Here is a 21,157-nt window from a genome sequence, read left to right as displayed (position 1 = left end):
AGCACTTGACAGACGTGACAGAGTCTGGATGCGCCGTGGAGAACGTTCTGCTGCCTGCAACATCCTCCAGCATGACCGGTTTGGCGGTGGGTCAGTCATGGGGTGGGGTGGCATTTCTTTGGGGGGCCGCACAGCCCTCCATGTGCTTGCCAGAGGTAGCCTGACTGCCATTATGTACCGAGATGAGATCCTCAGACTCCTTGTGAGACCATATGCTGGTGCGGTTGGCCCTGGGTTCCTCCTAATGCAAGACAATGCTAGACCTCATGTGGCTGGAGTGTGTCAGCAGTTCCTGCAAGAGGAAGGCATTGATGCTATGGACTGGCCCGCCCGTTCCCCAGACCTGAATCCAATTGAGCACATCTGGGACATCATGTCTCGCTCCATCCACCAACGCCACGTTGCACCACAGACTTTCCAGGAGTTGGCGGATGCTTTAGTCCAGGTCTGGGAGGAGATCCCTCAGGAGACCATCCGCCACCTCATCAGGAGCATGCCCAGGTGTTGTAGGGAGGTCATACAGGCACGTGGAGGCCACACACTACTGAGCCTCATTGACTTGTTTTAAGGACATCAAATTTGGATCGGCCTGTAGTGTGGTTTTCCACTTTAATTTTGAGTGTGAATCCAAATCCAGACCTCCATGGGTTGATAAATTTGATTTCCATTGATAGTTGAATGTGCTGCCAAAAATCACACAAGTTATGTAAAGAAAAATGTATTTAATAAGAATATTTCAGATCTAGGATGTGTTATTTTAGTGTTCCCTTTATTTATTTGAGCAGTATATATATATATATATATATATATATATATATACACACACTTAAATCATACAATGTGATTTTCTGGATTTTTGTTTTAGATTCCGTCTCTCACAGTTGAAGTGTACCTATAATTTAAAAAAAGTATAGACCTCTACATGCTTTGTAAGTAGGAAAACCTGCAAAATCGGCAGTGTATCAAATACTTGTTCTCCCCACTGTGTGTGTATATATATAAATAATAATATTTATATATAATCTTTTTCCCAGTATTTTGTCATCCAAATGGTAGGCTCTCTCTGTTTCAACAACCCGCCCCTAAAGTGGAACCTTTTCTGTAAGCAGGTACTGGTAGCAAGAGGAGAGAACTAACCAACCAACCTGTCGAGTATTTGAGTTGAATGTTCCTATAGATGTCCAGAGGGGGGCAGCAGTACACTGTCATTGATGCCATAACGAGGATTGCAATTGATAGGGAGACACTGTTTAGTACAGCCTTTGTCTTATCTTCACTAATGATATAGGCTCAATGAAAGCAATATAATGATTTAGGATATCACTATATTCACTACAGAGCTGAATGAAGAAAACATTTAAAATATACTTGTAAGTAGCCTACAGTACATGTGGTGGAAGTGATTTAAGCAGGACTCATAATACAATAGTCATCTTGTTAAATGACAGTCCTTACCCTTTAAAGCACCACACCGGTGAGCTGGCCATGGATGCTGTGGGCAGTGAGAAAATAGCCTCTATGTCTGTGTGAGTAGATTAGAATAGTCACAAATAGAATTACAAATAGTTCAAATAGAAAGAGCACAACAAATTAGCTACAATTTCCCCCTTATAAACACCCAAGTGTTCATCTGCATTCAATCGCACACTTCCTGATTAAGAACATAGAGGGATATTGAGCCAAGAGCTCTATGTACCTCTGGATGAAATTTCTGCCGCTTCTAATATTGAACACACTAATAATAATAAGGTAATCACCATGAAGTCTCCCAGAACGCCTACCTCTCACTGCTTCTTGCCTGAAACTGCTTCTGTAACTGAATAGGTGATGCAGCCAGATATCTGGGTCTGATCTTTATAAATCAGTAGCGCGTGTTCTCAAAAAGGAATAAAGGAGAAATTCATATGAAACGTGTAATAGACTCAAATTTGTGCACATCAGAAAAGTCATATGTAAAATGACCTTCTTGAGGTTGTGTAAATACATGGATTGCAGAATTATGTCAGTCCAAATAGCCAACATCAAAATAATGTTTCTATGACCCATTTCATACTGGAGAGTAAGTCTTAAGATGTACAGGCTAATATGTTTTGGCCATTGTCAGTGACAAATCTTAAGTCCCAGTGCAGGCCAAAACATGTTTCATTTATTTAGATATCGCCACACTGAGGAGTGACTAATACTGTGAAAATACCTTGTGTCACGAACCGGCTCAAAGCCCATAACAAAAATCTTTGTTATTCCTTAACTAAAGTAAACAATATAAAATTAACAATGGTGTATGTAGTCAGTAGTGCAAGTGAGTGGTTGCATAGATGTAATAATGAGGGGTTTTGAAAGGTGCCAAAACAAAACGACCAAGAACAGCCACAAAATTTCAGATTGTTTTGGTGTCATGTAGTTTTGACCTGCCTGGTAACATCACCAAGCCATACATTTGTTAATAGACCAAGAGAGTTCCAAACCTCTGCCAATTACAGCTAGTTTTCAGTTTCCCTCAGACCACTGACTGTCCTAGCAAAAATTCTTGGTTGAGAAATTGCTAAGCTGGGTTGTTTTGACCATATTAATCATAAGCAAATCACACTTAAGGTTCTTAAATTGTTACTCAGAAATTATATTCAAATACAAATATTGGACCTTTAAGGATTGAATCAGTGCAGTAGTCAGTCCCCAGATATACATGTAGGTAGTTCAATTGGTTTTTAATACTTGGTTCCATGTTTAGTCACTAAACATGAGTGGAGATAATAGATCTAGTCTGACTGACACTGGCCATGGATACACCCAAAATAAAAAGCATAACACTCATTGCACAATTCCTTAACTCATCAGTAAATTATCTAATACCCTCAAATATGGGGTTGGTGAGGGCTCACAGCTAAATTAAATAATTTCCAGCAGTGGCTGCTGTTACCACCTCTGCACCAGGGGTCTGTCAGTTGACAAGATGAGGACAATGCTGACAGTGGGATAACACCACTTGTTTAAACATATGCCATACCCAACTCTATCAAGCAATAGCATATGACTGATGCCTGCAACAAATGAAAACATGGACATTACAGGCTTAGTAAGTGTTCATAATTGCATGCCTTAAAAAAATAAAAATCACTGGCCAAAATAAAAGTAGACCATAATCATGCACATCATTTATTCAAAAGTAAATTCATAATCAATACAAATATTTACTAGCCATGTCAACAACAAAAAAATTGAACTACAAATATGGTCTAAACATGTGAGACACGTATGGGATGTCAGGGATTCAGAGAATGACAGTTGAGTACTGGCCTAACCCTCACTGGACATGCAGTACACATGGCAAAAAGAGGACCACATTAACAAACCCTGGTCTCCAGTAGTCCAATTTACTAACAGTCTAAGACAGAAACCCCTGTTCAGACTCCTGTTAATTCCAAAGACATTCATGATTGTTATTAGCCAATTAACTAATAATTTAGCTGTAGCGGCACCACCCATTAATCCTATTGGTCTGCATCACTTGAGGTCACTCTAGAGTGAGCTCAGCATCCATCGTTCCTGAGCTGTGGTGGAGACGCAACGGGAGGAAGATAAAGGCAGAGATACCTCTTTTCCTTAGACATTGTAGTGGTTTCTAGTTTTGCAGTTGGCGGTAAGTATCTTTCAGACAAAGTTGGTTTGTTTTAGTCTCTCCTCCCCCTCTTGTTGTTTGGTTGTAAGTCTTGTGGTTGTGGTTTGTTTTAGTCTCCCCCCTCCCTCTTGTTGTAAGTCTCGTGGTTGTGGTTTGTTTTAGTCTCCCCCCTCGTTGTTTGGTTGTAAGTCTCGTGGTTGTGGTTTGTCAGACGTTGTAGTCCGGAGATTTGCACTGCAGCTGCCTCAGTCTGATCTGTAGTGTCATGAAGGCCGCTACAGTCACGTGGAAGAGGATCTGCCACACGCTCCTCAGTTCAAACAGGCAGATGTTGGACAGACAGATCAGGGCGAAGGCCAGGAATGACTTGCTGTTCCTCCTCACAGAGAAGTAAGCAAACAGGTAAAACTGCAGAGAGAAAGGTCAACTGAGACTAGAGCTACTGCTTTGTATTGAAAATGAAGATCCCTTGCAGAAGGCCAATCTTTTTGCTTTCAAACCAAGCGAGTAAATGATCAATGATTTTAAAATCAGGATGCCCCAATTTAGTGCACGCATCAATTTGCTAAGAGAAATCAAAAAAGCCATAGGCTCCATTTAAAACAAATACATATTTTCCAATGTACCCCAGGTCACTTTGCTACAATTTTCACATTCTACTCGACTACACAACCAAAAGTATGTGGACACCTGTTAGTCGAACATCCCATTCCAAAATCATGGGCATTAATGTGGCGTTGGTGTCCCATTTGCTGCTATTACAGCCTCCACTCTTCTGGGAAGGCACCCACTAGATGTTGGTACATTGCTGCAGGGACTTTCTTCCATTCAGCCACAAGAGCATTAGTGAGTGAGGGCACTGATGTTGGGCAACTAGGCCTGGCTCGCAGTCAACATTCCAATTCAATCCAAAGGTGTTCGATGTGGCTGAGGTCAGGGCTCGTGCAGGTCAGTCGACAAACTATTTCTGTAAGGACCTCGCCTTGTACAAGAGGTCACCGTCATGCTGAAACTGGAAAGGGCCTTCCAAAACTGTTGACACAAATTTGAAAACACAGAATCATCTAGAATGTCATTGCATGCTGTAGTGTTAAGATTTTCCGTCACTGGAACTAAGTGGTGTTGCCCGAACCATGAGAAACAGCCCCAGACCATTATTCCGGCTAAAAACTTCAGTTGGCACTATGCATTGGGTAAGGTAGCGGTTCTCCTGGCATCCGCCAAACCCAGATTCATCCATCAGACTGCAAGATGGTGAAACATGATTAATCACTCCAGAGAATGCGTTTCCACTGCTCCAGCATCCAATGGCGACGAGCTTTACACCACTCCAGCTGTGACTTGGCATTGCACATGGTGTGGCTGCTCAGCCATGGAAACCCATTTCATGAAGCTCCCGACAAACAGCTATTGTGCCGACGTTCCAAACTGCCTCTGGAAGCAACTCAGTAGTGAGTGTTGCAAACGAGGACAGAATGTTTTTACGCGCTGTGCTTCAGCGGTCCCTTTGAGCGCTTGTGTGGCCTACCACTTCGCAGCTGAGCCGTTGTTGCTCCTAGACGTTTCCACTTCCCAATAACAGCACTTACAATTGTCCGGGGCAGTACTAGCAGGGTAGAAATTTGACAAACTGACTTGTTGGAAAGGTTGCAGCCAATGACAGTGACACTTTGAAAGTCACTGAGCACTTCAGTAAGGCCATTCTACTGCCAATGTTCGTGTATGGAGATTGCATGTGCTCAATTTTATACATCTGTCAGCAACCTGTGGCTAAAAATAGCCTAATACACTAATTTGAAGGGGTGTCCACATACTTTTGCATATACAGTGAATTTGGAAAGTATTCAGACCCTTTGACATTACAGCTTTATTCTAAAAATTTATTATTTTGCTTCCACATATTTGCTGTTTTGTTCAGTTTAATTCAGTAGCTAGCTAACTATATAGCTAGGTGTCATCTAAAAATAACCCTAATTTATAAGACTGTTCTTATTTGATTAATGGAAGTCAGACCCATCTATGTGAAGCTAGCCACAATAGGATTAGCCACAAGTGGATTTTGCAGTTAGTAGAATTATGCCATACTTATGGCCATTTGTATTACTGTCACTTATTTTGAAGGCAAACAGAAAATGCCACTATTGTGCCTAATCCTTACTGTGGCTAGCTTCACAAACCATAATCCGGTGCAGTCGAGCCTCACTAGCCAGATGAAGCTAGCAACTTAACCCTGTTGCCCAAGCTGACTAGCTATTTATTTTCATGAACTGAAGTTCAACTTCAATAGGCGAACAAGTGGCAACCTAGTTAATACTTACTCAGAAGGATTCCTAAATCATTGCGAACAATGAAAATGACTGCAGTTTCTACTGGTCATTGTTTTCAGGCTGGTTGTATTGGTGCTAGCTAGGTACCAAGCTAAAGCTAGCCAGCCCAGAAGTTGGTCAAACAAATGATTCTTTATTACCAATGCGGTATTGTAAACACACCGTTCGTGGCGGGTGTTTGCAGACTTTTGTACAGCTTTGACAGGGCTACTGCATCTTGACACGCAAAAACGCAAACGGCAGTCCAAAGTATGTGTCGTGAAGCTAATAGCAGTAACGCCATTACTGTGCAACATCGAAAAATAGCGCACTTGGTAGTGTGTACCCGTGCTCGACCAGTCGGCAAAAGCATCACCCACGACAGAACGGTTGATTGTCAAGGGCAATGAATTCCATTATCTTGGCTTCAATGGATTTCGCACTTGTTACTCTGCTGACTGCTCGATCCACACAGCATACATTGTGGGCTAGTTTAGGAATGCTGTGTTGCACATATAGTGCCAAATTTTTCGTGGCGTCATTAAGTCATGTACATACGTTATATAGATATGCACGTCAGCTTTGACATCGGGGCGTTAAACTAGACATCGGTCGATACCAGATGTTGGCATTTTTAGCTAATAACGGCCGATTCCGATATATCGTGCATCCCTAAAAACAGGTTTAGAAATGTTTGCAATATTACATTTCCATACTTATGTAGACTTTATTCAGTACCTTGTTGAAACACCTTTAGCAGCGATTACAGCCTTCTTGGGTATGACATCTTTATTTGGGGAGTTTCTCCCATTCTTCTCTGCAGATCCTCTCAAGCTCTGTCAGGTTGGATGGGGAGTGTCGCTGCACAGCTATTTTCAGGTATCTCCAGAGATGTTTGATCAGGTTATAGCTGGGCCACTCAAGGATATTCAGACACTTGTCCCGAAGCCACTCTTGCGGTGTCTTGACTGTGTGCTTAAGGTTGTTGTCCTGTTGGAAGGTGAACCATCACCCCAGTGAGGTCCTGAGTGCTCTGGAGCAGGTGTTCATCAAGGATCTGTAATTTGCCTCAATCCTGACTAGTCTCCCAGTGTTTGCAGCTGAAAAATCATCTTCACACCACAATGCTGCTACCACCATGCTTCACTGTAGGGATTGTGCCAGGTTTCCTCCAGACGTGACGCTTGGCATTCAGGCCAAAGACTTCAATCTTGGTTTCATCAGACCAGAGAATCTTGTTTCTCATGGTCTGAGAGTCCTTTAGGTGCATTTCCGCAAACTCCAAGTGGGCTTTCATGTGCCCATTACTAAGGAATGGCTTCCATCTGGCCACTTTCCCATAAAGGACTAATTGGTGGAGTGCAGCAAAGATGGGAGAACCTTCCAGAAGGACAACCATCTCCACAGAGGAACTCTGGCGCTCTGTCAGAGTGACCGTGGTCACCTCTCTGACCAAGGCCCTTCTTCCCTCATTGCGCAGTTTGGCCAGGCAGCCAACTATAGGAAGAGTCTTGAGGGTTCCAAACTTCTTCCATTTAAGAATGATAGAAGCCACTGTTCTTGGGGGACCTTCAATGCTGCAGAAATGTTTTATTACCCTTCCCCAGATCTGTGCCTCAACATAATCCTGTCTGAGCTCTGCAGACAATTCCTTCAACCTCATGGCTTGGTTTTTTATTCTGAACTGTGGGACTAATTATACATGAGTGCCTTTCCAAATCATGTAGAATCAATTGAATTTACCAAAGGGTGGATTCCAATCAAGCTGTATAATCATCAAGGATGATAAATGGAAACAGGATGTACCTGAGCTCAATTTTGAGTCTTGTGTAAAGGTCTTTTTTTTAAATGTTATTTTTTACTTAATACATTTTCAAAACCTTTTTTCACGTTATCCTTATGGGGTAGCATAGATTGATGGGGAACTTATTTATTTCATACATTTTAGAATAAGTCTGCAACATAAATGTTTAGGGAAGGGGTCTGAATATTTCCCAAATGCACATGGTCTAACAACCCCCCCTCTGTACACAAAGTTGAGGTAAATCATGCTGTGATATAAAGTGCAGGGTTGTTAGTCACCCAGCAGTGTCAGCCAGGCAGAGGCTGCTCTTACTCATACTAGCATCACTTACCTGATACAAACAGGCTGCTGTGCCCAGGAAAAAGGAAATCATGTCATTGAAGTCTTCGTTGTTGTAACTCTGCAGATGCGCAGGACAGGTAAGGAGGTAGAGAAGGGAGAAGTCTAGATATAGGTAAATTGATGTATAGCCACTGAATGTTTAGCTGCAGGTAGGCTTTCACAAAGGCTTGGTGAAACCGGAAAACAACCAGCTAACAAAAGCACTGGACAAAAATAGCCCCTGAACTGCGTAAGCTCACCTCCAACTAAGGTGTTTAAATGATTCCTAGGAAGGCTTGGTTTTACATATTATATAGTTACAGATGTTGACTTGTCATACCCATAGAATTAAACCAAATGCAATGCATCTCTACGGTCTTACTGTACCTGCATAAAGCCCTCTATGGCATGAAACCCTTGGAGTAGATTGAGGCCTCCACAGAAGATGCTTAGCACACAGGAGATGATGCCAGGTAGAGACACTGGCTCAAACTGCTGGCTGGGAGCTGGGAGGAGAGAAAGGGAACTGTAAAGAATCAGCAGTAATGACCTGCTGGCCAATGGGCCATAGATGCATTAAGAAGCTCTAATAAACAGCCACATCCTGTCCTGAAGGACATCACAATACACACTCCCTGCCAGAGACTTCACGTTTGGTGTGAAGTAGTCATGACTACATTCATATCAATATTGAAAATAAAGCACTACTCAACTCTATTTGTTATGGGAGTCACATTCAAAAAGTGAATTGCTGGAGGGGACAGACACCAACAAAAAGACACCCAAACATCAAAACTAGAAACTACAACATCTAAGGAAAAAGAGGCATCTCTGCCCCTGCTATATTCCTCATGTTGCGTCACCACAGCTCAGGATTGTGGGATGCTGAGCTCACTCTAGAATGTCCGCATCACTTTGAGGCCAAACAGAATTAATGGGCGGTAACACTAAAGCTAAATTATTAGTTAATAACAGTCTCATACGAATATGTTTGGGGTAATCAGGAGTCTGAACAGGGGTTTCTTAGCTTATTAGGATATGTTATCCAATGGGACTACTGGATGCCAGGGTTGCTGAATGTGGTCTTCAGAACTATCAAAAACACATGCCATACAAAGCACTTAAAATTGTTGATTAGTCATCAGGTAGTTTTAAAATCCTCTGAAAACAAAATGTTTCCTCCCCTAACAGAGTGAAAATATGGACCAGCAAGCTATTTATTTGATTCTCTGTTTTAAGGAACATTTGAATCTGACCTTGCCATCCTCTCAATAAAAGTTATAAATAACAAATGGATGGCAATCGAGTAGCCCAATTCCAAATGTCAATCTGAAGGATGCTTTGAATTAATTTCCCCCGGTCATTAGGTTATAGCATTACATTTGAACATGTTGCATCACAGAGAAACAGAAGGCGCGTACAGTATGTGTTCCTAGAACATCCTTCAGACTGAAATTTGGAGTTGTAGTTCTCATGCATGGGATCATAATAGCTTATAGTCCAAACCATTGAAAGAGCCAAATTCATAGCAAATTACTTTTATTTATTTTTTTAAACATGCCAAATCAGTGCTAGAAAAACAGCCAGAAACCACACTAAATAGGCCTTGTAGCACTTGCCATTAGGTCAGAATTGTTTTTAATTCATGTTCACTATGGAATAAATGTATATTTTTTTTAATTGATTCAAAGTATTCATTGTGATGCAATGCCATTTCTTTTCTGCATCAACTCAGCATTCATTTAATCCATTAACTGCACTGTCATCTCCAAACATTACCAGTTGTATTGCCTAATTGGTGGGAATGGCTAACAGACACAGGTGCGTGCAATGTGTAATCGGGGCCTGTGTTTCCTTGAAAAGGTGTTTCCTGAATGTGTTGAAAAAACATTTTGTTTTAGCCATCAGCCATGTGCGTTTACTTTATAAAAGTACTTCATTTATTTTAAAAACTGCAGACTTACTGAAAAATAAATGTTTGATCCTCTTTCAAGCCTTTAAGATGACAAGGTATCAATCAGCCAGTCTGTCACAAGGGACAAGACTAAATTGATAAAAGGGTGGGATCTAGCCCTCGGGCCTCCAGTTGAATAGCCCTGCACTACACCATCATGTGCAATCTTAGAATTCTCCCAACATCTGAAAAGAAACCACTGATTCAATCCCAAAATGTGAAATCTTAACTACAGCGTTAAAACAATGTGATTATCAATCCTACTCTTCCCATATCCACAGCGAGCAATAGGAAGGTGAATACGAAAGCAGTGGTTCTTGAGGGAGAGAGGAGCAGTGGTGACCCAGGGCAGAATCACTTAGCTGGGGTTACAGATGTGAAGGTGTCAGAAGTTACTGATCCAGAGAGTCAGGAGAGGCAGGGGGGGCTCTATGGAGGCCTGTCTCAGTCAGGGATCACTAATGGAGTGGCCGGGCCAGACACACAAACAGCTGCAGGGTAAGGTGTCATTCAGAGAGCTGCCCCATAGGGCTTTCATGTGATTAACTTAGGCTCTGTTCCCCAACCAAGCTGTCCTAGAGGTATGGCATGGATGGAAGCCATTTTAAACATGTGCTAACGTGACAATGGGAGATACCTACAGTAAAGGCATAAATAAATGGGATAAGGGACAATTAGAATGAGTTGGCTGGAATGCAGATGAACTCCATTTGTCATTCAGTACACAGTTAAGTGATTGTTAAAGCTTATGTGAAGAGTCATATTTTGGTGACTAAAAGCATCAAAGGCAGCTAGGTGCTTTGATTGAAAAAGGCCAACAAGTCACTAGCGTACATTGTGTCAGGCTACCTAGTCTATTGCTTAGCTTGTCGAGAAAGAAATAGCCTAGCCAAACACTGGGACAGTTGTGAAAGAAATTCCAAATTCACACAAATAGGCCTAGGTCACATTAAAATAAACATTTTAAAAAGCAATGAGTGATGCAACAGATCAGAAAATTTAGCTTAAAATATGTTGATAAACTATTATTTATTCACATAAGTGCAGCAATGCACACAAGGCAGTAGGCTATGCAGTAATGTTTGTTCCATAATGCAATTAGAGGGAAAACAGTTCACATGTGAGCAGTTTGTGACAGATACAAATATCCATTATAAAATGTAGAAAGAGACCCCAATAGGCTACTTTGACATGGCTCATAATATGTATTTAAACAATGAAGTGTGTCTAAATACATACTGCATCCAGCTCATTACAAAGTGGTGTGACCCCGATTAAGCCTGCCTTCAGTTGCTGCGTTCAAAATAACTGAACTCGGAAAGATCTGACTTCGAGCACTCAAGACAACTGGGAGGGGGGAGACTTGTAAAAATGTACTTCAACTGTCATCCAACTCGGGAACTCTGGCCTCCAAAAAAGAATTCCAGCGAAAAGCCAGCTATTACCGGCTAACGGAAGCCCCGGTGTGTGCATGTGTGGAACTTACATATGCTCTTGTACTGGAAGACCTTGCGGCGTGAGAAGCCGAACCGTAGGTCCTCAGGGGACAGCTGGTATGTCGGTATCATCTTGAGCTCTGACTGCATGTCAGCCAGGTTGATCTTAGAGGTCAGAGAGCAGGAGCTATTGTAGCGCTGCTTCGTATCCTGGAGGAAGTCATCTGGAAGTGCCAGGTTAAAAAAAAGGTATTAAAAATACAGCCCACACTAGAAAGGAAGGTCATAGCAGCATCTGTCATTACAGGATTAGTATAATAGTAATTAGACATACAACAGGGTTTCAATTTGAAAGTGTTGCTTAAAAAAATAACAGGGAAACCCAGTTTGATTTGACAGTAAGGCAAAATATGCATTTGTAGAGAAAACATAGCCGGGGTCACATATCATGTTGTCATGCGATACAGACCATATGAGTTAGTTATAGGAACAAACAAACATGGGACTAGGCTAGGGAAAACAGAGGCGAAACTCACCAAACTCGCTGAAGGAGTAAGGCCTCACAGCGTTGCGGATGAGAAAGCCGTCGCACCTTTGGAGAACCTCATTCTGCAGCTCTTCCAGGAAACAGAAGGCCATGGCGTTGGGACAGTTCTCCGTACACGCCACCAGATATCCTATTCCCAGAGAACTGGTGAAACTAACACACAACCATCATCTACTGCAATTGCAGTGCTGAACAGTGGGAAGTACAGTATAAGTACACCAACCAAATCAGAAAAACTAAGAAATGTCCCTGCATGTGATGACCTTTAAGACCAAATTCAATTAATGTCTAACAAACACTGGCATCAAACCATCTGTTTGGAGAATGATCTAAGATATAGCCTAACAAAAAATTTTTTTTTTAAAAACCTCACCACAGACGTGTTTCCAACAAATTCATCAATAAAACTACAGAAAATCTAATCAACATCAGGTGGATTGAAGGCTTGTTAGTTGTGTGACTGCATTGTAGAGCAGAGAGATGCCAGTATGTTTACCACTAAATAACTTCAGAAAGAAACACTCACCCAACAGGCATTTAAAAGAGGGGGAAGTGGGAACAGCGAGCTCCCTCTCCCCCCCCCTCTCTGCTTATGATGAATAATTTGGAAAGTTCCAGGCAGGGGCTGACTAAAGGCCCCACCCACCCAGAGCAGAACCCCTTAAAGGTCCAATACATCAGAGTTAGGAATTGCCCAAAAGGATCTTTAAATCTTTCCATTAAATTAACCAGTGATTTAAATGCTGTCTGGCACATCCTCAGTTACTTTCCTTCAGTGTCAAGGCCAACGTTGTGCCTTGATTAAAGGACCTTGAGATATCAAATGAGGCTTCAGACTGTAGTGGATGGCCAACAAACCCTGCTGCTGGAGAGAGGGATGCGTGTGTATACACTCCTTTTTATTCAAGCCAATATCTGCTGTCTTAATGGGACCAATTAGCTAATAACCCATTTCCATGTAAACAGATGATCTCTAAGCATTTTATAAAATGAGGACAGAGTGATAACACCACCATTGAAAGCAAAATTATACTAGCAAATATTATTGGTCACGTAGACATTGTAGGTTTTTGCAAGTGCAGAGAAATGCTCATGTTTTATAACTCCAACAGTGCAGTAATACCCAACAATACACACAAATCTAAAAAACGTCAATGAAGGAATTAAGAAATATCATAATTAGCAATATCAGTCCAGAATATAAATGCTAAATGGACAGCAAATGAATAGAAAAGGTGTTTACAGCAGTAGTTATATAGGATAAGCCTAGACCACAATATAGAATATACATATGGTGGGTAAAAGAGCATGTAAACATTAAAGTGACCATTGTCGAATGACTGTACACATAGGGCAGCAGTCTAAGGTGCAGGGTAGAGTACCGGGTGGTAGCTGGCAAGGAACAGTGGCTAAGTTCAGGGCAGGGTACTGGGCAGAGGCCAGCTAGTGGTGACTATTTAACAGTCTGATGGCCTGGAGATCTAAACGGGTTTCCCCCCCCCCCCCCCAGTCTCTCGGTCCCAGCTGTACTCTCTGCGTCTTGTAGATGGTAGCGGGGTGAACATGCCGTGGCTCGGGTGGCGGAGGTCCTTGATTTTCTTGACCTTCCTGTGACACCAGGTGCTGTAGATGTCCTGGAGGGCAGGCAGTGTGCCCCCGGTGATGCGTTGGGCTTACAGCACCACCCTCTGGAGAGCCCTGCAGTTGTGATTGGCGCAATTGCCATATAAGAATGTGATACAGCACAACAGGATGCTCACGATGATGCATCTGTAGAAATTTGGGAAGGTTAAGGGACAAGCCAAATTTCTTCAGCCTCTTGAGGTTGAAGAAGCACTGTTGCGCCTTCAACACATTGTGAATGGATCATTTCAGTTTGTCAGTGATGTGCACGTCGAGGAACTTGAAGCATTTCAACCTCACCACTGTGGCCCCGTCGATGTGGACGTGCTCTCTCGGCTGTCTCTTGAAGTCCACGATAGGCTCCTTCGTTTTGTTGACTGAGGTTATAGGGTGTTTTTTTGTTTTATGGCACCAGGGCCCTCACCTCCACCCGGTCTTGTCATTGTTGGTAATAAGACCTATCAATGTTGTGTCGTCTTCAAACTTGATTGAGTTAGAGACATGTGTGGACACAGTCATGGGTAAACAGGGAGTACAGGAGGGGGCTGAGAACGCACACTTGTGGGGCCACCATGTGTTGAGGATCGGCATAGTGGTGGTGTTGCCCACCTTCACCACCTAGGGTCAGCCCATTAGGAATCCGTTGCACAGAGATGGGTTCAGACCCAGGGCCTGAGCTTAGTGATGAGCTTGGAGGGCACTATAGTGTTGAAGGCTGAGCTGTAGTCAAAAAACAGCATTATTATACATAGATATTTCTTATGTCCAGATGGGATAGGGCAGTGTGACTGCGTCATCTGTATCTGTTGGGGGGAAATTGTAGTGGGCCTAGGGTAAGTTGGAAGTCATGCTCCTTAACTCTCAAAGCACTTCATGACAGAAGTGAGACCTACAGGTGATGGTAACTGAACAAAATTACTTTTGCTTTCTTGGGCACAGGAACAATGGTGGACAGCTTGAAGCAAGTAGGGACAGACTGGGATAGATGTTGAATACATCCGTAAAAACTCTAGCCAGCTGGTCTGAGCGATGCAGTCTGAGCGGGTATAGAGAACTGCTAGCAACTTTGGGTGGTGAAAATATCAAAGTCTACTACAAGAGTTAATATAAAATATTGGATAATACCACTATGATTCACGGTTAAGCCAAACTTACTGGATATTGAACTTTCCTGTCTTCAGAGAGCAGCGGCTTGGGAACGTGGAGAGTTTCTCAGACAGAGTTTTGATTTGATTCTTGATTTCCTGTAGGCCTTCATCCTGCTCATAGTCTGTGGTGGCAGACAGGGGTAGACCATCCGTACTCCTCATCACCAAGGCAAACAGGACCATGGACATCTTTACTGCTCTATACGCACTCTGGACTGACACCTTCAAAACAGAGCATGTTCATAGATTCAAGGGCATGAGGATTGTGAAGTCATGAGCATTCTGATAAAATTGAACTAAATCTGATCAATTTGAACTAAAATTGCCAGATCAGCCTGGCAGCATATCAATACTACCATCTAATCTAGACTGCCACGGTTCAGTACCTTGGATAGCACCTTGAGGAACTGCTAGTACTAACGACAACTGTGTGCCCACCACACCGTCTAGACGCTCGCTAGCAAGCTAGTTATTAACAGGGTATATGTGTCTTGAGTGAGCCTGAAACATTTGTCAGTTTGCCATTATATGGTCCACGCATAAGCGATTGTCTGGGCATTGCTAGCTCAGCAACACTGGACAAGTAGCTAGTTACCTTTTGTAGCAGGATAATGCTGACAATTAAAGATTGTGCTAGTTGCTAGTTAGCGGTTTAGCTTAATTTACATCGCATATTCAGTCGGAGCTTTTAAAAGCATTGCAAAATCTAGCTATATCTATGTCGCATAACTTCAAAAACAAAGGCGCCACCTTGCTAAAGTTATCTGGCTAGTTAGTTAACGTTAATTCCTCAAACAAGCCCTTTGCGCTCTCCTACATGCTGTCAATTAGCTAACTAAAGTTACCAGCTAGTTAATGCACATGGCTACTGCTGTAGGACGCTAGCTAGGAAAAGCAAAACTAACATTGTCAAGCATGGCCTTCAAAACACATGGACATGAATTGTTATTTTGCAAGCTAACCTGAAAAGACACGTGTCAATGCACCGCTGCGAAGTTGCTGCTACCGTACCATCACCGGGCACGTTTCATTTTTATAGCTACATCCATTCTTCTTCTATGGTGTATTGGCGATCACACAATTGAATGTGCATCCCGCCACCTACTATGCGGGATGGAAACAGAACAAAAAAAACTAACTAACTAAAAACAACTTTTCTGTTGTTTTTTTTTACTGATTTGACCTGATGCTTACACAGGCTCAAGGGGAACATTGGAGGGCGGGTCTTCCGGTGCCAGTACCCCTTACAAGTCTTCAGAAGTAAAATCCTTATTAAGTCCCAAAAACATTTCTGCCACAGCCACAATAATGTCCAGTTTCTTAGACTTCTTTGAGACTTGTACTGTACAATTTATAACTGTGGCAATGAAGGCAAAAAATTCCAACTTTTTAACACACAGAGTATATTTTGTCTGGAAGCAAACATTTACCAAAGGCTGTAGTGTGTCCACTACCATATTTACATTTACATTTAAGTCATTTAGCAGACGCTCTTATCCATATCTTCACTAGCATCACTCAATTTTCTCAATTCTTTTAATCGCCTCCACATAGGAGATTCGATTGCGCGCTCTAACTTTTGCAACCTCAATCTCCTTCACCCTTACAGGTCACTCCAGGAACTCATGATCCCCACCACAATTGCAACACAGTCGTCCTTCTACACACCGTTCTTCAGTATACTCTGTTTGTCTGCACACACTTTAAACATGGCCAAATTCTTTCGAATTCATACAATGCAGGGGTTTGGGGACGAAGCCTCTTATGGCGGATCTTATAAAACCAAGCAACACTTGCGTAGGTATTTGCTCTACATCAAAAAACAACAGGACCAACAGAATTTCATCTTGTTCGCCAATCACCCAGTGGGTCAGATGCTGGGCACCAGCCACACCAGGAATTCTCTTCAGGTATTCAACCTGAATATCCGTCATCACCCCTGAGATGACTCCTGTGACGGGTGCTCTACCCACGAAGTTCAAAACACACACTTTAGTTGTCCGGATCCTTTTGAGACCCACTGCAATCTTCCTCTGTTCTTCAGAAATACAATGAATGAAATACAATGTAATACATCCTTACTCAACAAACGCATCCCAACAAGCGATTCATTAGCATTCTCACACGTATGCTCCACTCCAATTTTAGACAATTTCCTTTATGTTCCAGTTTTTGATACTACTGTTGTCCATTCAGTACCTTCGTCTTCACAAAATTTGCTCGAAACACTGTTTGATTCGAACTCTGCATCCACTTCCGCCATCTTCCCACCAAGCGTGGTCCGATCCAGTTACATCCATTGGAAAGCTAGCTAGCTACTGTACACACAGGATAGAAACTCTGTCTGTGTTTACCAGACAGAGTTTAGATAGACATCACAAAATTGTATCTGTCACATTATGGCATCTGTGAGAGCATGGCAGCGCCATCTTGATTTTGAAGTAGTCCATTTCCTCTTCTATGAGTTGGCAAACAAACTGAAAGTGCGCACACTGTCACATAGAGCAGTGGTTCCCAACCTTTTTCGGTTACTGTACCACCAACTGAATTATGCTCTGCCTGAAGCAACCCTGAAGCAATGGAGGCTGCTGAAGGGAGGACGGCTCATAATAATGGCTGGAACCTAGCTAATGGAACGGCATCAAACATATGGAAACCATGTGTTCGATGTATTTGATACAATTCCATTCATTCTGCTCCAGCCATTACCATCCACAATTAAGGTGCCACCAACCTCCTGAAGTACCCCCTCATGTGTATTTCACCAGTAAGCCTATGGTCTCATGAGTCCTATCAAGTACGCCCTGTGGATAGGCCAAGTACCCCCAGGGGTCCTTATATCCCTGGTTGTGAACCACTGAATTAGAGTGTGTTGTTTGAACAGGTATAAAGGTTGGTGTTTTACTGTCATCTGCAGTTCTGGAATGTTCCCTCACGAGTATAATTCATTGGCTGAGCACTCCTGGTGACCTGGATGGAATTATGTGATCCTTCCTTAACCCATAGGAAGTCCCACCCAGTTGATTACTTCAAAAATGTGAATGTACTCAATGGCACAAGGGGGGTATCTGCATCCCAATATTCTGTTTTTCAGGATAAGTCAGTCAGTTTTACAAAAATAATTGTACATTTTCAGTTATGAAACTGACAATTGTTTACTTACGCAATACGGCCCTAGGGGGTGCGGTATATGGACAATATATCACAGCTAAGGGCTGTTCTTAAGCACGATGCAACGAGGTCTTAGCTGTGGTATATTGGCCATATACCACAAACCCCCAAGGTGCCATATTGCTATTATAAACTTGTTACCCAACGTAATTTGTTGTTCTGTCATACCCATGGTATAAGGTCTGATATCAAACCACCCAGCTAATAATTTTGATTAAAAGTATTGATGATGCGTGTGTTTACAGTGACTGTATTGGCTACGAGGTAGCTACTTCCCACACCATTGCCAGACAGTGCTTGTCAAGCAGGAGCAAAGGGTACTGTGTCCTGGTGTTATTGCTGTGTTGTTTCCGTTCATGCTCTCCCCATTAAGTAGTAGACTGTATTTACAGTGCATTCGGAAAGGTTCTTCTCAGTTTGTCAGGGAGGCCAGCTCTAGGAAGAGTCTTGGTGGTTACAAATTTCTTCCATTTAAAAATGATGAAGGCCTTCAATGCTGCAAACATTTTTTGGACAATTCCTTCAACCTCCATGCTTGGTTGTTGCTTAGACATGCACTGTCAACTGTGGGACCTTATATAGACAGGTGAGTGCCTTTCCAAATCATGTTCAATCAGTTGAATTCCCCACAGGTGTGCTCCAATTAAGTTGTAGAAACATACATTTTTTTAGTTAAAAATATGGGGGGGGGGTTATATCAGCTTTAAAATTGCACATAGATTGTGGTTCCAACAATGTAATTGTCGGCATCATTTACAATCCCCCATATATATATTTGCAAATAATATACATTACCAGTCAGACGTTTAGACACACCTACTCATTCAAGGATTTGTATTTAGTTTTACTACTTTCTACATTGTAAAATAATAGTGAAGACATCAACACAATGAAATAACACATATGGAATCGTGTAGTAACCAAAAGTGTTAAACAAATCAAAATATATTTTATATTCTTTAAAGTAGCCACCCTTTGCCTTGATGACAGCTTTGCACATTCTTGGCATTCTCTCAACCAGCTTCATCTGGAATGTTCCCACATACACTGCTCAAAAAAATAAAGGGAACACTAAAATAACACTTCCTAGATCTGAATGAATGAAATATTCTTGTTAAATACTTTTTTCTTTACATAGTTGAATGTGCTGACAACAAAATCACACAAAAATTATCAATGGAAATCAAATTTATCAACCCATGGAGGACTGGATTTGGAGTCACACTCAAAATTAAAGTGGAAAACCACACTACAGGCTGATCCAACTTTGATGTAATGTCCTTAAAACAAGTCAACATCAGGCTCAGTAGTGTGTGTGGCCTCCACGCACCTGTATGACCTCCCTACAACGCCTGGGCATGCTCCTGATGAGGTGGCGGATGGTCTCCTGAGGGATCTCCTCCCAGACCTGAACTAAAGCATCCACCAACTCCTGGACAGTCTGTGGTGCAACGTGACGTTGGTGGATGGAGCGAGACATGATGTCCCAGATGTGCTCAATTGGATTCAGGTCTGGGGAGGGCCAGTCCATACCATCAATGCCTTCCTCTTGCAGGAACTGCTGACACACTCCAGCCACATGAGGTCTAACATTGTCTTGCATTGGGAGGAACCCAGGGCCAACCGCACCAGCATATGGCCTCACAAGGGGTCTGAGGATCGCATCTCGGTACCTAATGGCAGGCTACCTCAGGTAAGCACTGTGCGGCCCCCCAAAGAAATGCCACCCCACCCCATGACTGACCCACCGCCATACCGGTCATGCTGGAGGATGTTGCATGCAGCAGAACGTTCTCCACAGCGTCTCCAGACTCTGTCACATGTGCTCAGTGTGAACCTGCTTTCATCTGTGAAGAGCACAAGGCGCCAGTGGTGAATTTGCCAATCTTGGTGTTCTCTGGCAAATGCCAAACGTCCTGCACGGTGTTGGGCTGTAAGCACAACCCCCACCTGTGGACGTCAGGCCCTCATGCCACCCTCATGGAGTCTGTTTCTGACCATTTGAGCAGACACATGCACATTTGTGGCCTGCTGGAGGTTATTTTGCAGGGCTCTGGCAGTGCTCCTCCTGCTCCTCCTTGCACAAAGGACGAGGTAGCGGTCCTGCTGCTGGGTTGTTGCCCTCCTACGGCCTCCTCCACATCTCCTGATGTACTGGCCTGTCTCCTGGTAGCGCCTACATGCTCTGGACACTACGCTGACAGACACAGCAAACCTTCTTGCAACATCTCGCATTGATTTTGCCATCCTGGATGAGCTGCACTACCTGAGCCACTTGTGTGGGTTGTAGACTCCGTCTCATGCTACCACTAGAGTGAAAGCACCACCAGCATTCAAAAGTGACCAGAACATCAGCCAGGAAGCATAGGAACTGAGAAGTGGTCTGTGGTCACCACCTGCAGAACCACTCCTTTATTGGGGGTGTCTTGCTAATTGCCCATAATTTCCACCTGTTGTCTATTCCATTTGCACAACAGCATGTGAAATGTATTGTCAATCAGTGTTGCTTCCTAAGTGAACAGTCTGATTTCACAGAAGTGTGATTGACATTGAGTTACATTGTGTTGTTAAGTGTTCCCTTTAATATTTTGAGCAGTGTATTTATGCTGAGCATTTGTTGGTTGCTTTTCCGTCACTTTGCAGTCCAAATGGGGCGGCAGGGTAGCCTAGTGGTTAGAGTGTTGGACTAGTAATCGAAAGGTTGCAAGTTCAAATCCCCAAGCTGACAAGGTACAAATCTGTCGTTCTACCCCTGAACAGGCAGTCAACCCGCTGTTCCTAGGCCGTCATTGAAAATAAGAATTTGTTCTTAACTGATTTGCCTAGTAAAATAAAGGTAAAAAAAAATAAAAAATAATCCCAAACCATCTCAATTGGGTTGAGGTTGGGGGTTTGTGGAGGCCAGGCCATCTGATGCAGCACTCCATCACGCTCCTTCTTGGTCAAATAGCCCTTACACAGTCTGGAGGTGTGTTGGTTGGGTCATTGTTCTGTTGAAAAATGATAGTCTCACTATCATTGCTGTGGTAGCCATGCTGGCTAAGTGTGCCTTGAATTCTAAATAACACCTCTCCTCTCCTCCATTCTTCATGTTGTAACCACACATGCGGAGATCATCCGATCACCCACTTGGCATCTTACAAAGGCAAGGCGGTTGGAACCAAAAATCTCAAATTTGGAATCATCAGACCAAAGGACAGATTTCCACCGGTCTACTATCCATTGTTCATG

General features: G+C 42.8%; 1 protein-coding gene across 2 annotated transcripts; it reads right to left on the bottom strand.

The window, feature by feature from the left end:
* Positions 1–2,689: 2,689 nt before the first annotated feature.
* LOC135519314 (vesicle-trafficking protein SEC22a-like) lies at positions 2,690–15,970 on the bottom strand. 2 transcript variants are annotated; one of them, XM_064944479.1, is made up of 7 exons: positions 15,718–15,970; positions 14,763–14,977; positions 11,974–12,137; positions 11,488–11,661; positions 8,435–8,553; positions 8,058–8,126; positions 2,690–4,024 (listed from the first exon to the last, which is right to left on the bottom strand). In XM_064944479.1, the coding sequence occupies exons 2-7, from the start codon at positions 14,942–14,944 to the stop codon at positions 3,824–3,826; spliced, it is 909 nt and encodes a 302-aa protein (XP_064800551.1). In that variant the 5' UTR covers positions 14,945–14,977; positions 15,718–15,970; the 3' UTR covers positions 2,690–3,823. The 2 variants fall into 2 exon arrangements, with proteins under 2 accessions (XP_064800551.1, XP_064800552.1); XM_064944480.1 differs by lacking the exon at positions 8,058–8,126.
* Between the last annotated feature and the right edge of the window lie 5,187 nt (positions 15,971–21,157).

Source organism: Oncorhynchus masou, chromosome 29 (assembly GCF_036934945.1).
Source record: "Oncorhynchus masou masou isolate Uvic2021 chromosome 29, UVic_Omas_1.1, whole genome shotgun sequence".
Taxonomy (NCBI): Eukaryota; Metazoa; Chordata; class Actinopteri; order Salmoniformes; family Salmonidae; genus Oncorhynchus; species Oncorhynchus masou.
This window is presented reverse-complemented; position numbering and strand designations above follow the sequence as displayed.